Below are 25,024 nucleotides of genomic sequence, written 5' to 3' on the forward strand. Positions count from 1 at the left end.
CCATTGCTATCCAAGGGGCACTGATCGCACCTTCTAGGCCCCCCCAAAAAAAAAAATTAACAATGTGCACATACTGGAAAACCAACCAACCAAACGGAACCATAAGAAAAGACCAGCAGAATTGTGGTGCTGAAGACTCTTAATCCAGACCCGTTGGGTTAAACACACTATTAATCCAACATTTTTGCGACCCTGATTCAGGTCCCTGAATCATCAACTCCTCCTCCTACGCGTGGCGTTCACTCCCGACCCCCGGCTCGTGAGCTATATACAGTAAGCTAGCTAACTGCACAGCTGGGCCAGCTCGGGCTCGGGAGAAGCGTTGGGTAGCTTGGAGTTGAAGAGCTGCAGGGAGTCCTTGATGCGCGCCACCTCGCCGGCGGACAGCTTGAGGCGGTGGCGCAGCAGGCACGAGAACAGGTCCAGCGGCTGCGGCGCGGGCGGCGACAGCCGGTTAATCCGGTCCCTCATCTCCAACAGCATCAGGAAGGCGGCGTCCTGTGTGCCCTGCGTGTACGGGTAGTCCAGCTGCAGGATCAAATCCTTGATGCCCTCGGGGTCAAAGTGCAGGCTGTATCCGAACACCTTCAGCGTGTTGATCTTCATGTACCCCAGGTTGGACGTCTGGTCGTCCAGGTCCAGCGGCTCGTAGAAGAGTGTTTCGTTGACGGCCGGGTCGTCCGTGACGATGCGGCTGCGCAGGTAGATGTGCACCGTTTCAAAGAAGGACTTCCATGTGTTGCCCAGCGGCAGCGTCCAGTTGTGACACTGCGACGTGGCACCGGCGTCCAATCGAGTTCTCTCCCAGTCGGGGAAGTCGGGCTGGTTCACCGGCATGAACCAGCTCTCCGAGTGGCTTCCCCCGAAAGGATTCACGTAGATGGCGGGCACGGGCTCCAGCGTCGAGTTCTTGGTGGAGCAGATCTGGAACGAGATGCCCATGAGCATGTGGATGAGATTGGACTTGTTCTTGTTGCTCTTCAGCGTCAGCAGCATCCTCTTCCTCCAGGCGGGGTTGAACCAGCTTCCCAGACGGACGTCGTTGCTGATGTAGATGGCGTGGACCTCTATCCTGCTGTCCAGACGCTGAAGCAGGTACTTCACCTGAAGACGGACACGTACATTCTGAGATTAGATTTGCACACACATACAGACAAGATAGACAGACAGGTTTTAGAAGCTTCTCAAAACCTCAGCGTAGGGCTCGGCAATATATCGATATTATATGGATATTGTGATACAATATCGTCTTAGATGTATGGTGATATTGTGATATGGCATATGTGCTGTCTTTTCCTGGTATTAAAGGCTTCATTACAGTAAAGTGATGTAATTTTCTGAACTTACCAGACTGTTCTATCATTTACCTTTACCCACTTACAGTAGTCTCTATATCCACATTATTGATGATTATTGATCATAAATCTCATTGTGTGGGGCTAGTGTACAGTAGAGGTGAAAACACTCGCCTACCACCGCAGAGACCCGGGTTCAATTCCCGTTAGCTGTACTTCCGGCTTGGTCAGAAGTTCCTACAGACACAATTGGCCGTGTTTGTGGGTGGGAAGCCGGTGGGGTACTAGTCCTGGTCGCTGCACTATAACGCCTCCCCTGGTCGGTCGGGGCGCCACTTAGGGGGGGAGGAGAACTGGGGGGAATAGAGTGATCCTCCCAGGCGCTTTGTCCTGCCGGTGACACTCCTCGCTATCAGGTAGAAATAAGCGTCTAGCGACTGCACATGTATCGGAGGAAGCATGTACTAGTCTACAACTGGGGGGGGGGGGGGGGGGGTTATCTCATTCTGTAAATATTGTGTGAAAGCACCAATAGTCATCGCAACAATATTGTTGCAGAATCGCTATCGAGCTATTTGGTCAAAAATATTGTGAGATTTGATTGTGTCCATCTCGCCCAGCCCTACCTCGGCATCAGGCATGTCCAGGTCAAAGTTCAGGTAGTGGTCCAAGGACGCGCCGATGCTCGGCCTGCACGCGCCGAGGTAGAGCACGTTGCCGTGGTGACAGGTGCCACAGCGGGTCATGTTGTCGGCGGCACAGGTGGAGCAGGAGGTGGAGGAGGTGCCCACCATGCAGGGAACCACTCCCTGGCAGGAGGGCTGCTCCACCGGGCAGCTGCAGCTCTGCACCTCCTCAGAGAAGGTGCCCAGAGCTCCATGCTCATTACAGTAGAGCAGGGACTGGGCCCGGTTCATCCAAAACCTCACGGGCCTGGAGAGAGAAGAGAAAAGATTTCATACAGGTCAGTACGCTGTGCATTCTAGCGCAGAATACAGAGCAGGTCGTCGTTTGTGTGGTACAGCCAGGAGTGGCCTCAGTTCAACCAGAACCTGAAAAGCCTGGATCAAGGTGAGATTTTTGTTGGTTTGCGATCAAGTATAGTAGTAGTATATAGCAACGTGACAGAGTAGCAGTGAATCTACAGTATCTATGTATGTATGTATGTATGTATGTATGTGTGTGTGTGTGTGCAGTGCACGTGCACGTGCACGTTTGTTTGTGTGTGTGTGTGTGTGTGTGTGTGTGTGTGTGCGTGCGTGCGTGCGTGTGCATGTGTGCATGTATTGCTGTATGTATGTATGTATGTATGTATGTATGTATGTATGTATGTATGTATGTATGTATGTATGTATGTATTGTATGTATGTATGTACGTACTGTATGTATATGTATGTGTCTGTCATTACCGTAAGTAAGCTAGCTACTTAGTTTGGTTATTGGCATTAGCATTGGGTACTTGCTACTGTATAAAACAAGGTATTTTCCAGTTAACAGCAAACTGTTGGCAGCTTAGCAGCCAAGACCTGACATAGAAAAGAGAGTAAAATGAGCTATAATATATAAATAAGATAAGAGAGTTATTAGATGTGTCTGTGTTGGTACATGTATAAAATGTTGTTGGATATGTGTTACAGGTTGTATGGCAGAAACCTGAGGGGAGAGGTAAATACTGTAAGATTTGATTTGGCTGGACTGCTGCTGGGCATTATGTCTTTAACTGGGCACAGCTCAGCAACAACCTGGCTCCGTGCCAGTGAAATACAGTAGGTTGCAAACGCGTGGGTGGGGATCTACTGTACGTACAGGTGTGAAATATCAGAGTTATAGCATTCTGAATGTCAGAGATAGCCGTTAATATTCAGTAGATCTTTGGTTCCAGTTGGACTAGTGAAAATAATATCCACTGCTGAATAATGTAAGTGCACAAGAGTATCACTACAGTATTCATGTTCAAGATGTCTTCTAGCCATGCTGACAGTGACCATAAAGCTTCTGCTATCAGATTGTGGTACAGAGCTTTCCTTGTTTTCTCCTGTTTTGATTTCATCCAAATGTAGTAACTATTTTGAAGAAAACTTCAGACAATGCACTGCACAATGCACTGCTAACATTTCAGTCACGATAGCCTAATGGATGTTGCTTACTTAGATTGCGGGTACTACAGTGATGCTGACAACCGCATCACCCTCGCACCCATAATCACACTAATGAATCCCCTCTGTGTCACTGCTGTTACAGCAGTGTATATATATATATATATATATATATATATATATATATATATATATATATATATATACGATATTTTAACGATATTTTAACGATATTTTTTTGCAATAGATTTATAAGTTGAGGGGGCATCCTCCACGCTAATTTGAGTAAGTTCACCATTTTCATCCTCTGTGTCTGTAACGTCCCTCGTCTGTTCAAACAAAGCAATGAAAAGGAGAGCAAGCATGCAATGAGATGCAGATCAGTGCCACCATGTTCAGCTCATTTTCTCACGATATGAGATTTCATCTCAACGATACATATTGTCATATTGTTGATATCGCGATATATTGTGGGACGATATATTGTGACATCCCTAATATATACTTTATGATATATAGGGAGCAGGAGAGGAAATACACCGTGATAAGATGATGTGATGGTTTGGTTGGGTCAAGACTACAGGACTACAGCGTCACCTCCAGTGTCAAGATCACCACTCTACAATCCAGTGAAGTGAATCAAATGGAGGCGTCTCTTGATACTAAGAAGTGCATATTCTGTGTTTGATATCTTTTATTGAGTGCCGTGCGTGTTGTGCTGACATGGAGTCAGTCAGCACAACATGACATTCCTGACACAGGGCAGAAAATAATGGAAAATTAAATAGCGGCTCAATTTAAATTGTTGAAGCACAGAAATGTTCCACTCACTGATTGATTCCATAATTTCCTTCTTGACCTGCAACCCATTTTCTGTTTAGACGTCACATTTAATGTGTTGAGATACAAATGTGTATAATTACAGTATGCCGAATGGTGAGAGTGTTGATACAGCTACTAGTCAGAAATTGGACCTCCAAATAATTAGGTGCACGCAAAACAATGAGATGACACCGAGCTCAATGTGTTGCTGAATTCACAAGCAGCCTACTCTCAATAAGAGTGATGTCATAATGCTGCACACGTCCTTCATTTAGAGTGATGTCATAATGCTGCACACGTCCTTCATTTAGAGTGATGTCATAATGCTGCACATGTCCTTCATTTAGAGTGATGTCATAATGCTGCACACGTCCTTCATTTAGAGTGATGTCATAATGCTGCACACGTCCTTCATTTAGAGTGATGTCATAATGCTGCACATGTCCTTCATTTAGAGTGATGTCATAATGCTGCACATGTCCTTCATTTAGAGTGATGTCATAATGCTGCACACGTCCTTCATTTAGAGTGATGTCATAATGCTGCACATGTCCTTCATTTAGAGTGATGTCATAATGCTGCACACGTCCTTCATTTAGAGTGATGTCATAATGCTGCACATGTCCTTCATTTAGAGTGATGTCATAATGCTGCACACGTCCTTCATTTAGAGTGATGTCATAATGCTGCACATGTCCTTCATTTAGAGTGATGTCATAATGCTGCACATGTCCTTCATTTAGAGTGATGTCATAATGCTGCACACGTCCTTCATTTAGAGTGATGTCATAATGCTGCACATGTCCTTCATTTAGAGTGATGTCATAATGCTGCACATGTCCTTCATTTAGAGTGATGTCATAATGCTGCACATGTCCTTCATTTAGAGTGATGTCATAATGCTGCACATGTCCTTCATTTAGAGTGATGTCATAATGCTGCACATGTCCTTCATTTAGGGCAGATCCATTCCTCAATAACCATGATCGATTTCCCTCCGACTATAGCACCCCCACAGGCCATTTTCACAGCAACCGTTTCGAGGCGGTAAAGAGGAAGTAGAGCAGGTGTAACCAATACCATTAATGATGGTGCCATTCCATTGAGGTGTTCCAATGCCAGGGCCCTCATTAATGTTATTGGTTACACTTGCTTTACTTCCCGCTTTACCACCTGTAAACGGTTGCAGTGAAAAGGGCCTAATTGTGCTCAACAGAGTAGCGGGGGGAACAAAGGAGTAGGAGGGGGTTTGGGGCGAGGGGGGGTTTGGGGTGGGGGGTGCATGTGGTGACGGTGGAGATGACGATGTTTTAGCTTTGATTGATTGATTGATTGAATTATTTATTGAACAGAAATAAAAGCATATAAACGCATACAGTTCCAACTCTGTCAATGGGACAGGCACAAGAAAGCTCAAGAGCTTGTTTCCATTGTGGTCCCAGAAGTGTGAGTGCATAGGTCAGTGCATGACAAAGTGTGCAAATGTATGCCTGTGTGCAAAAACATAAAACATGAAGAAAACAATACGTACATTCACACACATAACCAGATAGCAATATAACCTAATGGGGGGCACCTATAAAAGGTCACTCTAAGACCATTTTGTATAAGACCATTTTTAAAGCATTTTAAGATTAATAAAAGGTCAATCTAAGACCATTTTGTATAAAACCATTTTTTTAAACCATTTTTAAAATTTGTCAAGGAATCTATTGCTTTCAGTGCTGATGGTAGAGCATTCCATTGAACGGCGGCAGAGTATAAAAATGAATTTTTCCCCATGTTGGTTCTGAATTTAACTCATTGAGTGCCATGGACGTCTTTCGACGTCCAATTAAATAGTGACGTAGAGTGCCACGGACGTCTTTCGACGTCCAATGCGTTTTTTGACGGTGGGATGTCGATCAAAGCCTTCCGCATTTCCTGTACAACTATTGTAGCTATTGGAGGTCTATAACCTATTTTACAGAACCCTTAGGTGGCGACAGTGCTCTCCAGATTACAGAAATGTCAGGAATACACAGCCTGAAATAGCCGTGATCAAAGAGAACCCGCTCATGCTGCAGTCCAGAGCCATGTAGATTGTTCTGGCTGCAACTGACGGTGCGTGCGAACACAGTCAATCCGCGCACACAACTGAGCCCTTCCGCCTCTGTCTGTCTGTCAGCATAGTTTCTCCACATGATTAGCCGCTAGAAAAGCAGCAGCCGACACTCAAAAGCCAAACCTTTCACTGCAGTCCGCGTGTGGCTTCTCCATGTTGCGCTGCCTGGGAGGCGGCGCACCAAAAGCACTCCGAAAATAGACGCTTGGTGCGTGAGGCTGTGTGTTACTAGTGTGGGGAGGAGTTTTCAGCTGAGGGGGGGGGGGGGGGGGGGGGCACGCAGGGCAGGACACAACTACACCACATCACTACATCAGAAAATATTATCTAGAGTCAGTGAATGTGCTTGAAATGCTGCATTTCACAAAAGGCTGAATATCTCAGCTTATAATTTGAAATGCCTGAAAACGCTGAAAACAACCTATCTTCTCCGGCTCATAACTAAAGAACGGAAAATGGTATCAATAAACTTTTTTTTGCTGATGATACAATAGAGTCTCCTTGTTCTTTTTGCGTGTTCGGTGTTTACATAGTAATATCACACAATATTCTGTGGGCCTCGAGAAATCACTGAAAACGCTCTGAAAACTCTGGCACTGGGAGCGTCCGTTCTCCAAAAGTGGCTGGCACTCAATGAGTTAATGGGAACCAAATCCGTGGAGCTCCCCTGGTGGAGTACCTGTGTACTTCACTGACATTGGCGAAGTAGCCCAATAAGTAGTTTGGGACTGTCCTGTTCTTGATCTTGCGCACCATACACATTTTAATGTGTGAGACTCGATCTTCCACCCTGAGCCATCTAAGACCAGAGAAGTGCTCGGGGAGGAGATGAGTCATGGGGTGGAGAGCTTCTAATTGAACATAATGCCATTCATAGCGAGTTTCTGATGATTGATGTTACGCGGGGAGCTTATCGGCCTCCTTACCGGGGCCTTACAGAGGCCACGAGCAGAGCCCTTCACATGCTCGCTGCGTTTAGTTCAACCTACAAGGACGCGTGTCTCTGCTGACAGCTACCGACAAGCTTTGCTAACCCGCACACGCTCTATATGGTCGGATTTACGCAGGTTGAAAAGATCTGCTCTCTAAGACCGTGATCCGCATCTGACTTTCTCATCGTCGGATTGTCTCCCACCGCACCCCCTCCCCCTCCCCATGAAAAGATTAGATCTACACAGGGGGGCTGGGGATGCCAGATCTTAGAGCCACACAGAAGTTATTTTTAGATTTGATTGACCCTTCGCACAGACAGACACGCAGACGGAAAATGTAATCCCCATTTACAGTAGCTATGCTGTGTCACCCTGGCACCTCGCGGGTTCTCCTATGCAGGAAAACCCAACATTCTAGAGAGGTAAACCCACTCTGAGGCATAAACCACGGGTTAAAAAGTAAAGTTTCAGTTCAGAGGTCATTTTTACGCAGCATCTTGGATAAGAGCCTCCAACGAGGACATCCTGCTGTTTATCCCATTCGCATCTCATTTTCCAGACACACACAAACAAAATCTAATTTACAGTCTGCACTGTATTATTTATAAATTAGATCATTTTTCAATGCCGATTTGACTTTTTTTTGTTTGTTGAGCGGGCGGTGGTGGTGGGGTGGAGATGAAAAAACAGACACGCATAAATTACCATGCACTTCTTCACTGCAGTAACGTGGGCAACAAGTTGAGTCTGAAAATTGGCTCTGCAGAGATTCTATCCCCAGGCTAAGCTCAGGAAATCACACACAACACTGCACCCCCCCCCCCCCAGGCCTAAATAGACGAAAATGAAGAACGATAAAACAAATGGTTTGTGCAGAATGGGGTGCTTTTGCAGCCAAGCAGCCCTCCGATAACTTGTCGCTGGTGTGAACTGGGTTAAGAGTCTGAGTGACAGGAGTGAGAGAGAGAGAGAGAGAGAGAGAGAGAGAGAGAGAGAGAGAGAGAGAGAGAGAGAGCAAGGAGTAACAAAGGTGACAGAGAAAGAGAGAGAAATAAATGCAGAGAGAGAGAGCGAGAGAGAGAGAGAGAGAGAGAGAGCAAGGAGTAACAAAGGTGACAGAGAGAGAGAGAGAGAGAGAGAGAGAGAGAGAGAGAGAGAGAGCAAGGAGTAAGGGTAACAGAGAGAGAGAACTAAATGCAGAGAGAGAGAGCGAGAGAGGGGAGGCATGGAGTGATGGGTTGAGGGCCTGGCTGTCAGGGAAATTAAAGTGCTCAGTAAACAAGTGGGGAGCTGTCAGTCCAGGAGAGAACTTGATTACAACACGCCACACAAGCTCTACTCACAAAGGCCCCTTCAACCAGTAACTAGACGTTTCCCCCCTCTCTCTCTCTCTCTCTGTCTCTCTCTCTGTCTCTCTCTCTTTGTCTCTGTCTCTCTCTCTCTCTGTCTCTCTCTCTCTGTCTCTCTCTCTCTCTCTGTCTCTCTCTCTGTCTCTGTCTCTCTCTGCCTCTCTCTCTGTCTCTCTCTCTCTGCCTCTCTCTCTCTGTCTCTGTCTCTCTCTCTCTCTCTCTCTCTCTGTCTCTCTCTCTATCTCTGTCTCTCTCTGTCTCTCTCTCTGCCTCTCTCTCTCTGTCTCTCTGTGTGTCTCTCTCTCTCTCTCTCTCTCTCTCTCTCTCTCTTCCTCTCTCTCCCCGTGCTTCGTTCTCCCGGACTCGCCCTCCTAATCGTCACATCTCTCGCACATTCTCTTGCCGTCTCTCCTCTCTCACTGTCTCTTGTTTCTCTCATAATTAATGACCACACACACACACACACACACCTGTGTGCGGCAGCCAAAAGCCGAGTGAAGCATGCGCAGGTATCTTGTTTGCTAATCGTGGTGTCAACCATCAGAACAGGGGAGTCATCTTCAGTCATCTTCAGCGTTGGATGGTGTTTGGCAATATCTGAAGGGAGTTATTTTTGCTCTGCTGAAGGTCCTTCTGGAGATCTTAAAAGTATAATTACAGCTACTCATGCTAACGACTCAGTTCTTCTTCTACTTACACTGTAGTCTAAACAAAACTGCTGTTGCTTTATTACCTCCGCCAAGGAGGTTGTGTTTTCGGTGCCGTTTGTCTGTCTCTCTGTCTGTTATGCAGGATTACGGAAAAACTATTTTCATCCAATTTAGTGGAAGGGTGTAGCACGGGCTGAGGAAGAACCAATTACATTTTGGCACAGATCCAATCCTATTTGGGTTTAGGAAGGGGGTGGGGCTAGGGAATAGGGGCCGTAGGGATAGGACGACCATAGAGAGTCAGGGTTTCGAGGGGTGGGTAGGGGGGTGGGTCAGGGTTCCGATCCGACTCGATACAGTCCGTCTGTGTGGGAACGCCCACAAAATGTTATACGGCTGGCGCGCGAGTGGGGTAAAACCGCCCATATATCTCAATGGGCTGACTCACCAAAGGACGGTGCTGCGGCTCTACACTACAGGATTGGGGATTCTAGAGCAGGTGCATAGACGTCTGTTCAGATGTGCGTCTACTGCGGGGGTTAAATCCCTGATCGTGTCTGCCTGGGCTGGGCTAGCAGCGAAATGCTAACTATGCTGAATGGGGACAGCGAAATGCTAACTATGCTGAATGGGGAGAACGGCAGGATTGACCCCACCCTGACCACGCCCCCAGCCAGCTACCCCAACGGCTACGACGAGGCATCGACTCAACCTATATTGGCCTTTGCGGAGGTCTGCGCTCTCCGAGTGCACTTCTGGTTTATAATGAACTTCTAGATGGTTGTGGATGATGACGTTCATCTCTTGGAGAGAACAAACCGTGTGAAATGAACGTTTATTTACTTCAGTACAATCCACACTTTATTTCCATTAGGGATCATTGCAGTCTTTATGACTTCATTACGGGTCTGTCTGTATGCCCAACAGCACTGCACACTTATACACTTTTACTGCTACACAATCTGTCGACAGCAGAGAGCCAAATCTAAAAAGAGATGTTTTGGATGGAAATCTGCCAAGGGTCGGTTTAAACTATCTTCCTGTGTGTAGGATACCTATCAGGGCTGTGCAGAGCTCTCCAGCAGATATGGACTGGGTTTTCCTCATCTACAGTGTCCCTCTCTGGAGGCAGACTGTTCAGGGGTTTTCCTCATCTACAGTGTCCCTCTCTGGAGGCAGACTGTTCAGGGGCCTACAGCTGTAATGACTCAGCACAACGCAGACTCAGCACAACACCGACAGCCACCCAAAGCTCCCGGGCCTGAAAAACCATGCCTTTTTCATTTGGTTTGTTTTCAAAGTGTCCTACCTCTCTCTGGGTAGGCTGATGCGGGGCAGTTTGGGGGTAGGCCTACCTCTCTGGGCAGGCTGATGCGGGGCAGTTATGGGGGTAGGCCTACCTCTCTCTGGGTACGTTGATGTGGGGCAGTTTGGGGGTAGGCCGACCTCTCTCTGGGTAGGCTGATGTGGGGCAGTTTGGGGGGTAGGCCTACCTCTCTCTGGGTAGGCTGATGTGGGGCAGTTTGGGGGGTAGGCCTACCTCTCTCTGGGTAGGCTGATGCGGGGCAGTTTGGGGGGTAGGCCTACCTCTCTCTGGGTAGGCTGATGCGGGGCAGTTTGGGGGTAGGCCTACCTCTCTCTGGGTAGGCTGATGCGGGGCAGTTTGGGGGTAGGCCTACCTCTCTGGGTAGGCTGATGCGGGGCAGTTTGGGGGGTAGGCCTACCTCTCTCTGGGTAGGCTGATGTGGGGCAGTTTGGGGGGTAGGCCAACCTCTCTCTGGGTAGGCTGATGTGGGGCAGTTTGGGGGGTAGGCCTACGTTTCTCTGGGTAGGCTGATGCGGGGCAGTTTGGGGGTAGGCCTACCTCTCTGGGTACGTTGATGTGGGGCAGTTTGGGGGTAGGCCAACCTCTCTCTGGGTAGGCTGATGTGGGGCAGTTTGGGGGGTAGGCCTACGTTTCTCTGGGTAGGCTGATGCGGGGCAGTTTGGGGGTAGGCCTACCTCTCTGGGTACGTTGATGTGGGGCAGTTTGGGGGTAGGCCAACCTCTCTCTGGGTAGGCTGATGCGGGGCAGTTTGGGGGTGGGCCAACCTCTCTCTGGGTAGGCTGATGTGGGGCAGTTTGGGGGGTAGGCCTACGTTTCTCTGGGTAGGCTGATGCGGGGCAGTTTGGGGGTAGGCCTACCTCTCTGGGTACGTTGATGTGGGGCAGTTTGGGGGTAGGCCGACCTCTCTCTGGGTAGGCTGATGCGGGGCAGTTTGGGGGTGGGCCAACCTCTCTCTGGGTAGGCTGATGCAGGGCAGTTTGGGGGGTAGGCCTACGTTTCTCTGGGTAGGCTGATGCGGGGCAGTTTGGGGGTAGGCCTACCTCTCAGGGTAGGCTGATGTGGGGCTGTTTGGGGGTAGACCTACCTCTCTCAGGGCAGGCTGATGCGGGGCAGTTTGGGGGTAGGCCTACCTCTCAGGGTAGGCTGATGTGGGGCTGTTTGGGGGTAGACCTACCTCTCTCGAGGCAGGCTGATGCGGGGCAGTTTGGGGGTAGGCCTACCTCTCAGGGTAGGCTGATGTGGGGCTGTTTGGGGGTAGACCTACCTCTCTCGAGGCAGGCTGATGCGGGGCAGTTTGGGGGTAGGCTTACCTCTCTCGGGGCAGGCTGATGCGGGGCAGTTTGGGGGTAGGCTTACCTCTCTCGGGGCAGGCTGATGCGGGGCAGTTTGGGGGTAGGCTTACCTCTCTCGGGGCAGGCTGATGCGGGGCAGTTTGGGGCAGCGTTTGCTCAGGGTGAACAGCTTCCTGACAATCTTCTGGGCTTTCCCCTGGACCAGGGCGGTGCTGGACTCCAGCTGGGCGTAGCGCTTCTGGAGGGGCGGGTCCGCCGACCAGAACTTGGAGATCGTGGAGACATTCAGGAAGCGGTCGGTGGGCAGGCGCTTCAGGAAGGCTTTGAATTCATCTGGGGGGGGAGAGATCGACAGAGAGAGAGAGAGAGAGATCGACAGAGAGAGAGAGAGAGAGAGAGATCGACAGAGAGAGAGAGAGAGAGAGAGAGAAGCACATTAGAAGCCAAATTAGTCTTTCTCAAGTAATTATATGTTAACAATAGGGTTTTTTTAAGTGCTGAAAACCTATTTGCCACACTGTCTAATATCCCTTGTGGCGTGCATAGATAACTGACAGGAGGTGGTTTCATGTCTCATTTGAATACAAAAAAAAGCTGTTATATTCTAATGAATTGCCAGTACAAAGTAAACACCTGCGCCTCAAATGTGCCATTATGCTCATTCACCCCACCGTTAAAAAGCTCACGATATTCACAATGACGGCGTTTATTTACCACATCGCCATTTAGAAACACGCTAGTTCTCTGCAAAGTGATGGCATGGTGTCACGTTCCGGTGGCCATTTTCATTTATCTCGTGGCTCGACTGCAGCTCCAAACAAGGTAGGTCAACATCTGTCATCACAAGGTAGGTCAACATCTGTCATCACAAGGCCATTAGATGGGCTAAAATGGCAAGAGGACATGTTCTCTCCTCTCTCTGCTGCGCCCCTCTCAAACGCACAAAACGTGAGAGGACTATTCCATGTCAAGAGGACTATTCTGAGGACTATTCCATGTCAAATGCACACAACGTGAGAGGACTATTCCATGTCAAAAGGACTATTCTTAGGACTATTCCATGTCAAATGCACAAAACGTGAGAGGACTATTCCATGTCAAAAGGACTATTATGAGGACTATTCCATGTCAAATTCACAACACGTGGGAGGACTATTCCATGTCAAAAGGACTATTCTGAGGACTGACTATTCCATGTCAAGATGACTATTCTGAGGACTGTTCCATGTCAGGTGCACAACACTTGAGAGGACTATTCCATGTCAAGAGGACTATTCTGAGGACTATTCCATGTCAAATGCACAAAACGTGAGAGGACTATTCCATGTCAAGAGGACTATTCTGAGGACTATTCCATGTCAAATGCTGTTATTTTTATGCCAAAAGGGCAATATAAATGATCCTATTATGGCTTTCTTGGAGAGAAACTACAGGGCTAGTACATTTCACCAGCCTCTGCCAAAATGTCAACCCAAAGAATATTTTATTGACTTTTACTCATTTGAGAGTGACATTTTTTGCAACGGTACAGTAATTAACCTTTTTTATGATCCTGGGAAAGAGATAAATTTGATCGATATTCTATAAGAAAAACAATGAAACAATCCTTCAAATCAAATGTTGAGCTAATGGCCCTTTGTATCTCATACTGTACAGTATACTGTATCATTTGCTAGAGCTAGCCATAGAGAGCGTGACTTGCTTCTGACCTAATGTAGCATCATTGCAGGTTTGAAGGGGAATAATTCCAACAATTATCAACATTTTATTGGAGGACATTTTGTATACTGTATTATGCCTCCCAACTCCAAGATATGTGCTGTTTACTGGAAAGAGACAATCTTTTAATTGATTAACAATGTCTAGAAATCAACATTGATCTCGCCTGTGTTGGTGAATAGGTATAACCACAGGTACAGTCCAGCCACAATGACAAAAATGTACAATAAGGAAAACATAATCTTTCATTCTATGGGCTCAAGTTAGCACAATGTGAGCATACAGTATGTTTGAATATGACAACGCGTTTCTCCCTTCTGTCCAACATGAAGCTAGTTCATTCTCAACCTGGGATCCAAATAAGATATTATGGTTTGAGCAGCCATAGCCAAGTTCTGAATCAAAACCTGAAAGCGTTTTCCCAGATGGAGAACCTTGGCCAGAATAGATAGGCTACTGGAACTACTTTGTTGTCGTGGCCAAATGGACATCTATATTTCACTGTCTTTGCCAAAACGGACAGATCATTCCAAATGTTACTATCAAGTCAGAATAATGTCTACACAAAAGACACGGCTCCTACCCCTTTGCTGGCTTTTGCCAAAAGCTTTTTTCGCATTAAGATCATTTTTAGAAACCGATGGGCAAAAGACGATGCCAGTTCTAACCGTTTGAGAAACGAGGCTATTATTTATTTTTTCTCCCAAAGCCAACTGAGTGAGACCTGCTTGGATTGTTCTGCGTTTGCTGGAGCATCATATTCCCATGTGTTGTTGTTGGCAGGGAGACAGCGAGCCGACCTCAGCTGAGCGGAGCTGCCGAGACTCAAGCCTATTACAGTATCCAGTGATCCCCGCTGACACCTCTCCCTATCCTCCCCTCCCTTCTATCAAACTCTGCCTCTTTCTCTTGCCATAGCATCTTCTTCTTCTGTACAGTGATCTCTCACTCTCTCTCTCTCTCTCTCTGGAGCTCTGTCTCTGCGTCTCACTGTGTGTGTGTGTGTGTGTGTGTGTGTGTGTGTGTGTGTGTGTGTGTGTGTGTGTGTATGTGTGTCTCTCTCTTTCCTGCATCTCTCTGGCTCCTCTCAAGACTCTCATCTCTTTCGGTATCTCCCCCCCTCTCTCTTGCTGCAGCCAGACTCTGACATGAGGCTAAATTAGTATAGGGTAACTTTGGCGTTTCACTGTTTGCTTGCTACATTCCTCGGCTGGTCTGTTTTTACTGCCTGTTTCACTATTTCACCCCTACTAATCTTCCCTAAGCTGTAATAGCTGCAATGAGCCGGCTCGGTATAAAGCCATTTGGAAGAGATGGAAGGCTGACATCCAACCATTTATGCGGGATACAAAAGCTGCCTTTTTGGAGTTTGTATTCCGCTGCATGCTCTGCACGAGGCAGTGAAGTTTACCACTGCGTGCTCTGCACGAGGCAGTGAAGTTTACCACTGCGTGCTCTGCACGAGGCAGTGAAGTTTACCACTGCATGCTCTGCACGAGGCAGTGAAGTTTACCACTGTGTGCTCTGCACGAGGCAGTGAGGTTTACCACTGTGTGCTCTGCACGAGGCAGTGAAGTTTACCACTGCGTGCTCTGCACGAGGCAGTGAGGTTTACCACTGTGTGCTCTGCACAAGGCAGTGAAGTTTTCTGCTGCATGCTCTGCATGCACTGCACGAGGCAGTGAAGTTTACCACTGCATGCTCTGCACGAGGCAGTGCAGTTTACCACTGCATGCACTGCACGAGGCAGTGAAGTTTACCACTGCATGCCCTGCACGAGGCAGTGAAGTTTACCACTGCATGCTCTGCACGAGGCAGTGAAGTTTCCCACTTCGTGCTCTGCACGAGGCAGTGAAGTTTACCACTGCATGCACTGCACGAGGCAGTGAAGTTTACCACTGCATGCTCTGCACGAGGCAGTGAAGTTTACCACTGCATGCTCTGCACGAGGCAGTGAAGTTTACCACTGCATGCTCTGCACGAGGCAGTGAAGTTTACCACTGCATGCTCTGCACGAGGCAGTGAAGTTTACCACTGCGTGCTCTGCACGAGGCAGTGAAGTTTACCACTGCGTGCTCTGCACGAGGCAGTGAAGTTTACCACTGCGTGCTCTGCACGAGGCAGTGAAGTTTACCACTGCGTGCTCTGCACGAGGCAGTGAAGTTTTCCACTGCATGCACTGCACGAGGCAGTGAAGTTTGCCACTGCATGCTCTGCACGAGGCAGTGAAGTTTACCACTGCATGCTCTGCACGAGGCAGTGAAGTTTACCACTGCATGCTCTGCACAAGGCAGTGAAGTTTACCACTGCATGCTCTGCACAAGGCAGTGAAGTTTGCCACTGCATGCTCTGCACGAGGCAGTGAAGTTTACCACTGCATGCTCTGCACGAGGCAGTGAAGTTTTCCACTGCATGCTCTGCACAAGGCAGTGAAGTTTGCCACTGCATGCTCTGCACGAGGCAGTGAAGTTTTCCACTGCATGCTCTGCACGAGGCAGTGAAGTTTACCACTGCATGCTCTGCACAAGGCAGTGAAGTTTACCACTGCATGCTCTGCACGAGGCAGTGAAGTTTACCACTGCATGCTCTGCACGAGGCAGTGAAGTTTACCACTGCATGCTCTGCACAAGGCAGTGAAGTTTACCACTGCATGCTCTGCACAAGGCAGTGAAGTTTACCACTGCATGCTCTGCACAAGGCAGTGAAGTTTACCACTGCATGCTCTGCACAAGGCAGTGAAGTTTACCACTGCATGCTCTGCATGAGGCAGTGAAGTTGCTAGTCTTTAGCATCACCACTGCAGGGAAGCATATCTTTTCAGCTATTAGGAGGCTTACGGATATAAATAGGTTCTCCTTTTCTTACCATTTAAGAAAGAAAATGCTGAAAATGCAAGAAATAGAAAATGGAACACTTTTATATATTAGCTATATCTGTGGCTTCAGTATCTTGAAGAATTGCAGTAGACACCGATTGCACATTTGTCTTATTAGATAATGGATTGCTTTTCTGATGCCAAAGTGCTGGTAAGCAAGGGAATTGTGCACCAATACATTATGTGTACATATTGTGGTAGCATATGAGTTAATATTTGCTGAAGGCTGTGAACCACAGTTTAAAACCTCACCTGTAATGAATGAATCAAAGCGAAATGCTGTGGCTAATGTTGGATCATTCAAGTTATTTTCAGCTTTTCCAATTCCTGGGTAAATTAAGACGGTTATTTCATGGCTTGATTTAACAAATTAGAAGCAGCAATTAAATGTTTAATTACTTGTGAATGGGATTATGAATTAAACATTGTTAGCCGGTAATAGACCCTTCTCATGGGGGCCATTTTGTGTCGAAAAGGCAGCGTAAACACAGGTGCAAGCAAAAAATTTTTTATGAAGGTTTCAAACTTCCACGATTGGAAGTTTGAAACCCTCATTAGTGTTTTGCATACGGGCTTGGTATGAAAGTTTTGCACCCTCATGTCAGGTGCAAGCATTAGTGTTTTGCTTGCACCTGTGTTTACCCTGCCTTTTCGACACAAAAATGGCTCCAGTGAAAAGGGTCTATAAAGTATGCTGGTTGGGATATGCAAGTGGCTTGGCTACCAAAAAAAACACTACAAATGCAACCTTTCCCACAATTCTCTGCAGTAAGATGCAGAGAAGATGGCACAATTAAAAAGAGCAACTGTTATTGAGGGAGCAACATTCTTGGCATGATTTCATGGCTAAGTGACTGCAATTAAATATTCAACGATTTATAGACACAATAAAAAAACGTAATATGATTGTTACATTATCAAGATGCAACTGGATAATTACTTGGCTAATTATTACAATAGTGCACTCCTGGAAAAGAGAGCATTGCTCTCAGTGAGACTCCCCCTGTATAAATAAAAGGTAAAAAAAAAAAAAAAAAAAATCATCTGGCCACTAGGGGTTGCACGTGCAGCCAGTGCACCAACGTATAATCGCGCATGGTAGGATCCCACCACAAACAAACAAACACGTACCCAAGAAGACATTGTTTGTTTAGTGACGCCTGAAGAACCTCAGGGAAGAAGGACACTGGCTCATCCTCTCATGGTAAAACACTGCAAATAAGAAAAGTTGAGAGAGCTGGTTTGGTCGCCAGCTAAGCCACAAACTCCATCCAGTGTAAATGAAGCAGATCCATATTTTGTTTCATCGTGATATTGCTGTTTGTCTGGTGTCTGTTCTGGCAGAGCTGTTGAGTTCCACAGTTGCAGGCTTTGCATCACAAATCTCCATCAGAACCATAAGCTAATTATAATGTAATGTCTATATATATACCGGTAATGATAGCCTTGTGAGGTAGCTGGATTCGTGTGAGGAAAGCATCTTGCTGCGCTCCAAGCGATTGGTTTAACACCAATCAGTGTCCAGGGCGGGATTTAGGTGTGACGACAGCAAGAAGCAAGCCTGTGATAGACGGTGATAGACAGGTGCTTCATCCAATCACCTGCCAGGTACTTTTTGAACGCGCCTGCCCTTTTCAAAACAGTTTTTCCAAAGACGAGGCCCCAGATGGTTGTGTGTAACAAACCTTCTGGCAGCGTCAGGTTAAGAAAAAGAGGGATACTTGAAAAATACTTTTATGGTGTGTGAGTGCAGGAGAATTCATTTATGTTCTTAGTAAACGCGAATAGTGTGAAAAGATAGATTCGTTAATCGTTTCCAAATGCTAGTCACTTTGACGCTGTGAAGTGTCTTGTCTTTAGCTCTAGTCTCTACTCTAAAACACTCAAAACGGTTGGTTTTTGGGTTTGCTTGCTAGCTAACTAGCTAACTCATTTGCCTCTTTGATTATAAAGGAGTTGGATGTGCTATCAAAACAAACATGGTGAAAGCATCGAAACGCACGGTCGCCAACTAAATCCACGCAATCCAGAAATGCAAGCCAAATGAGCTGTTTGTTTGGACTCCTGTAACTTTGTGGCTAATCATTTTGTCAGAAATAATAGGCTAACAACTTTTCTGTTTGTTTTGTTTTGTTTTTCAAAGCGGTTGCCATTGTTTATTACCAGTATTACCGGAGAGTTTTCCCTACCTGTAGCCGCCGGGACGCGGTGTCTTTCACTCTTGAAACAGTTAGCCAATCAGAACCAATCAGAGGGGTCGTTAATATTAATGAGCCTTAAAGATACAGCTACAGAAACAGCCTGTCCTTGGTAATTCAGGATCAGAGAGGTGGAAAATGAAGGTGTAAAAATTGATTGAGTGTGTTTTTGGTACATGACACCACACACACACAGCATTGAATGGACCTCAAGACACAAAATAAAACACTGGAAATAGAGTGTGGCTACCCGACCCGAGCCCGTCGAGACCCGACAATTAATGAGAAATGATGTTCGGTCACGGGCCGGGCTCGGGTCACTTTGATGGCTTAGAGACCACGGTGGAGCAGTGGTACTGTAGTGCTGTCGCCTCAAAGCAAGAAGGTCATGGGTTCGGTTCCCGCGTGGTACACTGTTGATACTGGGAGTATGTCTCCCCATGCCTTCCGTGGCTGGTGCCCAGGTGGGCTATCTTGTGAAAAGGGCCTTTCTGTTGCATGTTCTCCCTGTGCTCACCTGGGGTTTCCTCCATATAAGAACCCTCCACTAAAACATGCAAGAAGATCGTCGTCTGACCAGCGGCGGTTGGAAGAAGTTGATCCCCGCTCCTGGCCTGAACCATGGAGGAGGATGAGCCAGGATGGGATAAATCAGTGGCGTAACGTCATTGCCATGGGCCCCGGTGCAAATATTTGCTCTGGGGCCCACCTAACAATTATATTGTTATAGAAATTATGGACTCACTCATTATTTTTTCATCAGGCAGATTGTTAGCCGTCTATTGTGCGTTAGCAGTACCCCCCGAAGGACCCAAGACACTGGTAAACAAGAGCCATGCTACGTGAAGGAAAATTCCTCCTCTCTTGCTCCAGCTCCATATATGGTCAATGATGTCACCAGAACCTCACAGGAGACTCCGCTGAAGACACGTTGGAAAGAGAACGTGTTTGTATTTTCCCTTACGATGACGCCAATCCACTGAATCCAGTAAACTAAACTTAAAGCTAATAGCATTTGTTAGCCTAGTAAGCACAGCAAATCCCAAATGTGTGTTTGTTTGTGTGTGTGTGTGTGTGTGTGTGTGTGTGTGTGTGTGTGTGTGTGTGTGTGTGTGTGTGTGTGTCTACTGGCTGCCATGCATGTGGGTGCATGCATGGTGTCTGTGACAAAATAAAGACGGGGTGCTGCTGTCCAATGCTGGGGATTGTATTTCCTATGTTACTGACAGCGCCTGAATGCAACACAAGACGTTTTTCTGTCATAATATCCACGTAAACAGAAACAACACAGCGTCAAAAGACAGCTCGCAGCTCTGTTGTAAAGCATCAGTCTTATGTTCTCACACGCCACGGAAAATGCACCGGATACAACGCGATTTGGACGACGAGTAGCTCTGTGAATATGGCGTGTAGTGGGGACCCCAATACACACGTGACAGGGTGACACAAACTCAGTGCTTCAGCTTACATTCATTGCGTCGTCGGGCTCGAGATGCGTTCGGACCAAAAAATCCAAATGACGTTGGGTCACGGGTCGGGCTCGTCTAACACTCTCTCGGGGCTCGGGATGGGTTTGGACAGAAATATGCGGCCTAGAAACTAGAAAATCTAGAATTTGTGACCTTTAAGCAAAAACAACTGATGTTAATGCAACTACTAGCCGCGGCTAATGCTAACTCCTCCTAGATAGGTTGGCTAGTGACGTGTGCGCATCAAATGTGTTCAAAAAACAAGATAGTTGGCTAACCATAGTAGGCTACTAGCTAGCTACAGTACCAAGCTGAAATGACTGAGATATAACAGTGGCAAAATGATCCGTTCCCAGTAAAAAAAAAAAACAGCACAGAAATGAAGGAGGCTAAATGCTGTCGACCTCCAATATGGATTCCCCAAGCGTGTTTTACCTCAGCTGAAAGCCCTACAGTATATTACTATAATGAGCTCATTAGAATATCCTATGTGGGTGCTTTTGTTGGTACATTTGGGTCTTGATATAAGCCACACACGTCCTTCTGCCAGCTGCAGCTCCACCACAGAGACACACAGTGAGCCTCAGTGTGAACATTATTCAGCCACATCAATGATTTCCTCCATACAACAATGCCTCCACACACTCCCTATCTGTTTCCCTCTGCCCTGCTCCTCTCTCTCTCTCTTTCTCTCTCTCTCTTCCTCTGTAGCTCTGTCCTCAAATATCTCCTCCTCTTGCTCGCTCCAGTTAGCCTTCAACTCTCCCCTAACATCACTCCCTCCTCTGCTCTCTCTCTCTGTCTGTCTCGCTCTCTGTCTGTCTCTCTCTCTCTGTGTGTGTGTGTCTCTCTCTCTGTCTATCTGTCTCTCTCTCTCTCTCTGACTGTCTCTCTCTCTCTCTGTGTGTCTCTCTCTGTCTGTCTGTCTGTCTCTCTCTCTCTCTCTCTCTCTGTGTGTCTCTCTCTGTCTGTCTGTCTGTCTGTCTGTCTCTGTCTGTCTCTCTCTCTGTCTGTCTGCCTCTCTCTCTCTCTCTCTCTCTCTGTCTGTCTGTCTCTCTCTCTCTCTCTGTCTGCCTCTCTCTCTGTCTCTCTCTGTCTGTCTGTCTCTCTGTCTGCCTCTCTCTCTCTCTGTCTGTCTGCCTCTCTCTCTCTCTCTCTGTCTGTCTGTCTCTCTCTCTCTCTCTCTCTCTCTCTCTCTCCCCCTCCCCACAGTCTCAGTGGTCATTAGCACTGCCATCACGCCGGAGGAATTTGTCTGTCTGTTTTCCTCCCCTTTTTCTGACATTTATGACTCCATGTCCCAAATTTATGGACAATTTGGCTCACTCAAAATCTATCAGATAAAGAGGCCGGGGGGGTTATTCTCCATAATGGCCGCCCGTGCGGCCCCACAATCTGCGTCTCCGGTCTGAGTTAGTGATTGATGACATCATCAGACGACAGCTAAGTGACTGGCTGGCTGAGGCCTGCTCATTTCAACTCGCCGTACAAGGACGCGGGCTATTACAGTAGAACAAGTCACAGCCCAGAAATGCAGTGTGGTGGAGAGGACACTGGCTATTACAGTAGAACAAGTCACAGCCCGGAAATGCAGTGTGGTGGAGAGGACGCGGGCTATTACAGTAGAACAAGTCACAGCCCGGAAATGCAGTGTGGTGGAGAGGACGCGGGCTATTACAGTAGAGCAAGTCACAGCCCAGAAATGCAGTGTGGTGGAGAGGACGCGGGCTATTACAGTAGAGCAAGTCACAGCCCAGAAATGCAGTGTGGTGGAGAGGACACTGGCTATTACAGTAGAGCAAGCCACAGCCCAGAAATGCAGTGTGGTGGAGAGGACGCGGGCTATTACAGTAGAACAAGTCACAGCCCGGAAATGCAGTGTGGTGGAGAGGACGCGGGCTATTACAGTAGAACAAGTCACAGCCCAGAAATGCAGTGTGGTGGAGAGGACGCGGGCTATTACAGTAGAACAAGTCACAGCCCGGAAATGCAGTGTGGTGGAGAGGACGCGGGCTATTACAGTAGAGCAAGTCACGGCCCAGAAATGCAGTGTGGTGGAGAGGACGCGGGCTATTACAGTAGAGCAAGTCACAGCCCAGAAATGCAGTGTGGTGGAGAGGACGCGGGCTATTACAGTAGAACAAGTCACAGCCCAGAAATGCAGTGTGGTGGAGAGGACGCGGGCTATTACAGTAGAGCAAGTCACAGCCCAGAAATGCAGTGTGGTGGAGAGGACGCGGGCTATTATACTAGAGCAAGTCACAGCCCGGAAATGCAGTGTGGTGGAGAGGACGCAGGCTATTACAGTAGAGCAAGTCACAGCCCGGAAATGCAGTGTGGTGGAGAGGACGCGGGCTATTACAGTAGAGCAAGTCATGGCCCAGAAATGCAGTGTGGTGGAGAGGACGCTGGCTATTACAGTAGAGCAAGTCACAGCCCAGAAATGCAGTGTGGTGGAGAGGACGCAGACTATTACAGTAGAACAAGTCACAGCCCAGAAATGCAGTGTGGTGGAGAGGACGCGGGCTATTACAGTAGAACAAGTCACAGCCCAGAAATGCAGTGTGGTGGAGAGGACGCAGACTATTACAGTAGAACAAGTCACAGCCCAGAAATGGAGTGTGGTGGAGAGGATGCGGGCTATTACAGTAGAGCAAGTCACAGCCCAGAAATGCAGTGTGGTGGAGAGGATGCGGGCTATTACAGTAGAACAAGTCACAGCCCAGAAATGCAGTGTGGTGGAGAGGATGCGGGCTATTACAGTAGAGCAAGTCACAGCCCAGAAATGCAGTGTGGTGGAGAGGATGCGGGCTATTACAGTAGAGCAAGTCACAGCCCAGAAATGCAGTGTGGTGGAGAGTGAACTCAACTAAACTCTGCTTACTTTTCTTTGTTTTTACAATACAGTTCACACACCTTTGATCATATGAATCTTTATCATGTGTGCCCCTTTGTTGAAAAGTGCCTGATGTTCAGTGATGTTCTTGTTTCACTTCCATATTGTTTGTTGTCTTGACAGAAAGCACATACAGTACATAAATATGCCATATATTGAATACACTCCAGTCGCTGTCAGCGCTCCAATTAGAATGTAGATGTTTACAGCTGCCTGTCATGAGTGGCACACCGCATGGTGTCGGGAGAAAATCTTTTCTTATGATGCGTTTCCGCAGATCGTCTCATTAAATGCCGTGCGACTCCCCTCAACAGCCACTTAAATAATCCTCCTTCTTCTTCTGGCACCTTTAATTCGGTTAACAACATGACAGGCGATACGATCGGGTCGTTTTCAGGCGCCGGCGTTCTCCCCGTCTTTTTTTGATTGCGCGGGGACGCACGCCGCCTGGAAGAGACGGAGCGAAACACAGAGCGGTCCGGATCTGTGGAGTAAAGCTGCTATCTCCATCACTACAAAGTGTCTGTGGAGTAAAGCTGCTATCTCCATCACTACAAAGTGTCTGTGGAGTAAGCTGCTATCTCCATCACTACAAAGTGTCTGTGGAGTAAGCTGCTATCTCCATCACTACAAAGTGTCTGTGGAGTAAAGCTGCTATCTCCATCACTACAAAGTGTCTGTGGAGTAAAGCTGCTATCTCCATCACTACAAAGTGTCTGTGGAGTAAGCTGCTATCTCCATCACTACAAAGTGTCTGTGGAGTAAAGCTGCTATCTCCATCACTACAAAGTGTCTGTGGAGTAAGCTGCTATCTCCATCACTACAAAGTGTCTGTGGAGTAAAGCTGCTATCTCCATCACTACAAAGTGTCTGTGGAGTAAAGCTGCTATCTCCATCACTACAAAGTGTCTGTGGAGTAAAGCTGCTATCTCCATCACTACAAAGTGTCTGTGTGGAGTAAAGCTGCTATCTCCATCACTACAAAGTGTCTGTGGAGTAAAGCTGCTATCTCCATCACTACAAAGTGTCTGTGGAGTAAGCTGCTATCTCCATCACTACAAAGTGTCTGTGGAGTAAAGCTGCTATCTCCATCACTACAAAGTGTCTGTGGAGTAAAGCTGCTATCTCCATCACTACAAAGTGTCTGTGGAGTAAAGCTGCTATCTCCATCACTACAAAGTGTCTGTGGAGTAAAGCTGCTATCTCCATCACTACAAAGTGTCTGTGGAGTAAAGCTGCTATCTCCATCACTACAAAGTGTCTGTGGAGTAAAGCTGCTATCTCCATCACTACAAAGTGTCTGTGGAGTAAAGCTGCTATCTCCATCACTACAAAGTGTCTGTGGAGTAAGCTGCTATCTCCATCACTACAAAGTGTCTGTGGAATAAAGCTACTATCTCCATCACTACAAAGTGTCTGTGGAATAAAGCTACTATCTCCATCACTACAAAGTGTCTGTGGAGTAAAGCTGCTATCTCCATCACTACAAAGTGTCTGTGGAGTAAAGCTGCTATCTCCATCACTACAAAGTGTCTGTGGAATAAAGCTACTATCTCCATCACTACAAAGTGTCTGTGGAGTAAAGCTGCTATCTCCATCACTACAAAGTGTCTGTGGAGTAAGCTGCTATCTCCATCACTACAAAGTGTCTGTGGAGTAAAGCTGCTATCTCCATCACTACAAAGTGTCTGTGGAGTAAAGCTGCTATCTCCATCACTACAAAGTGTCTGTGGAGTAAAGCTGCTATCTCCATCACTACAAAGTGTCTGTGGAGTAAAGCTGCTATCTCCATCACTACAAAGTGTCTGTGGAGTAAAGCTGCTATCTCCATCACTACAAAGTGTCTGTGGAGTAAGCTGCTATCTCCATCACTACAAAGTGTCAGGAGCACATTAAACGAGCCATCCATCACGTGGCGTCTCGCGTTATAGCCTAGTTAGCCAGGACGGGCTTTTATGCTTGGCAGTGCCTATAGCACCACTGTATTAAAAAACCAGGCT

General features: G+C 47.3%; 1 protein-coding gene across 1 annotated transcript in view; it reads right to left on the bottom strand.

The window, feature by feature from the left end:
• Window positions 1-282: 282 nt before the first annotated feature.
• Window positions 283-25,024, bottom strand: part of brinp2 (bone morphogenetic protein/retinoic acid inducible neural-specific 2) — a gene marked incomplete at both ends in the record, with an annotated part of 146,393 nt that continues 121,651 nt past the window's right edge. The window contains 3 exons of the mRNA XM_083653471.1: window positions 283-1,104; window positions 1,922-2,228; window positions 11,978-12,200. Of these exons, the coding sequence (XP_083509597.1) occupies window positions 283-1,104; window positions 1,922-2,228; window positions 11,978-12,200 (1,352 nt within the window). The remainder of the gene's footprint in view (window positions 1,105-1,921; window positions 2,229-11,977; window positions 12,201-25,024) is intronic.

Source organism: Poromitra crassiceps (assembly GCF_964638095.1).
Source record: "Poromitra crassiceps genome assembly, chromosome: 17".
Lineage (NCBI taxonomy): Eukaryota > Metazoa > Chordata > Actinopteri > Beryciformes > Melamphaidae > Poromitra > Poromitra crassiceps.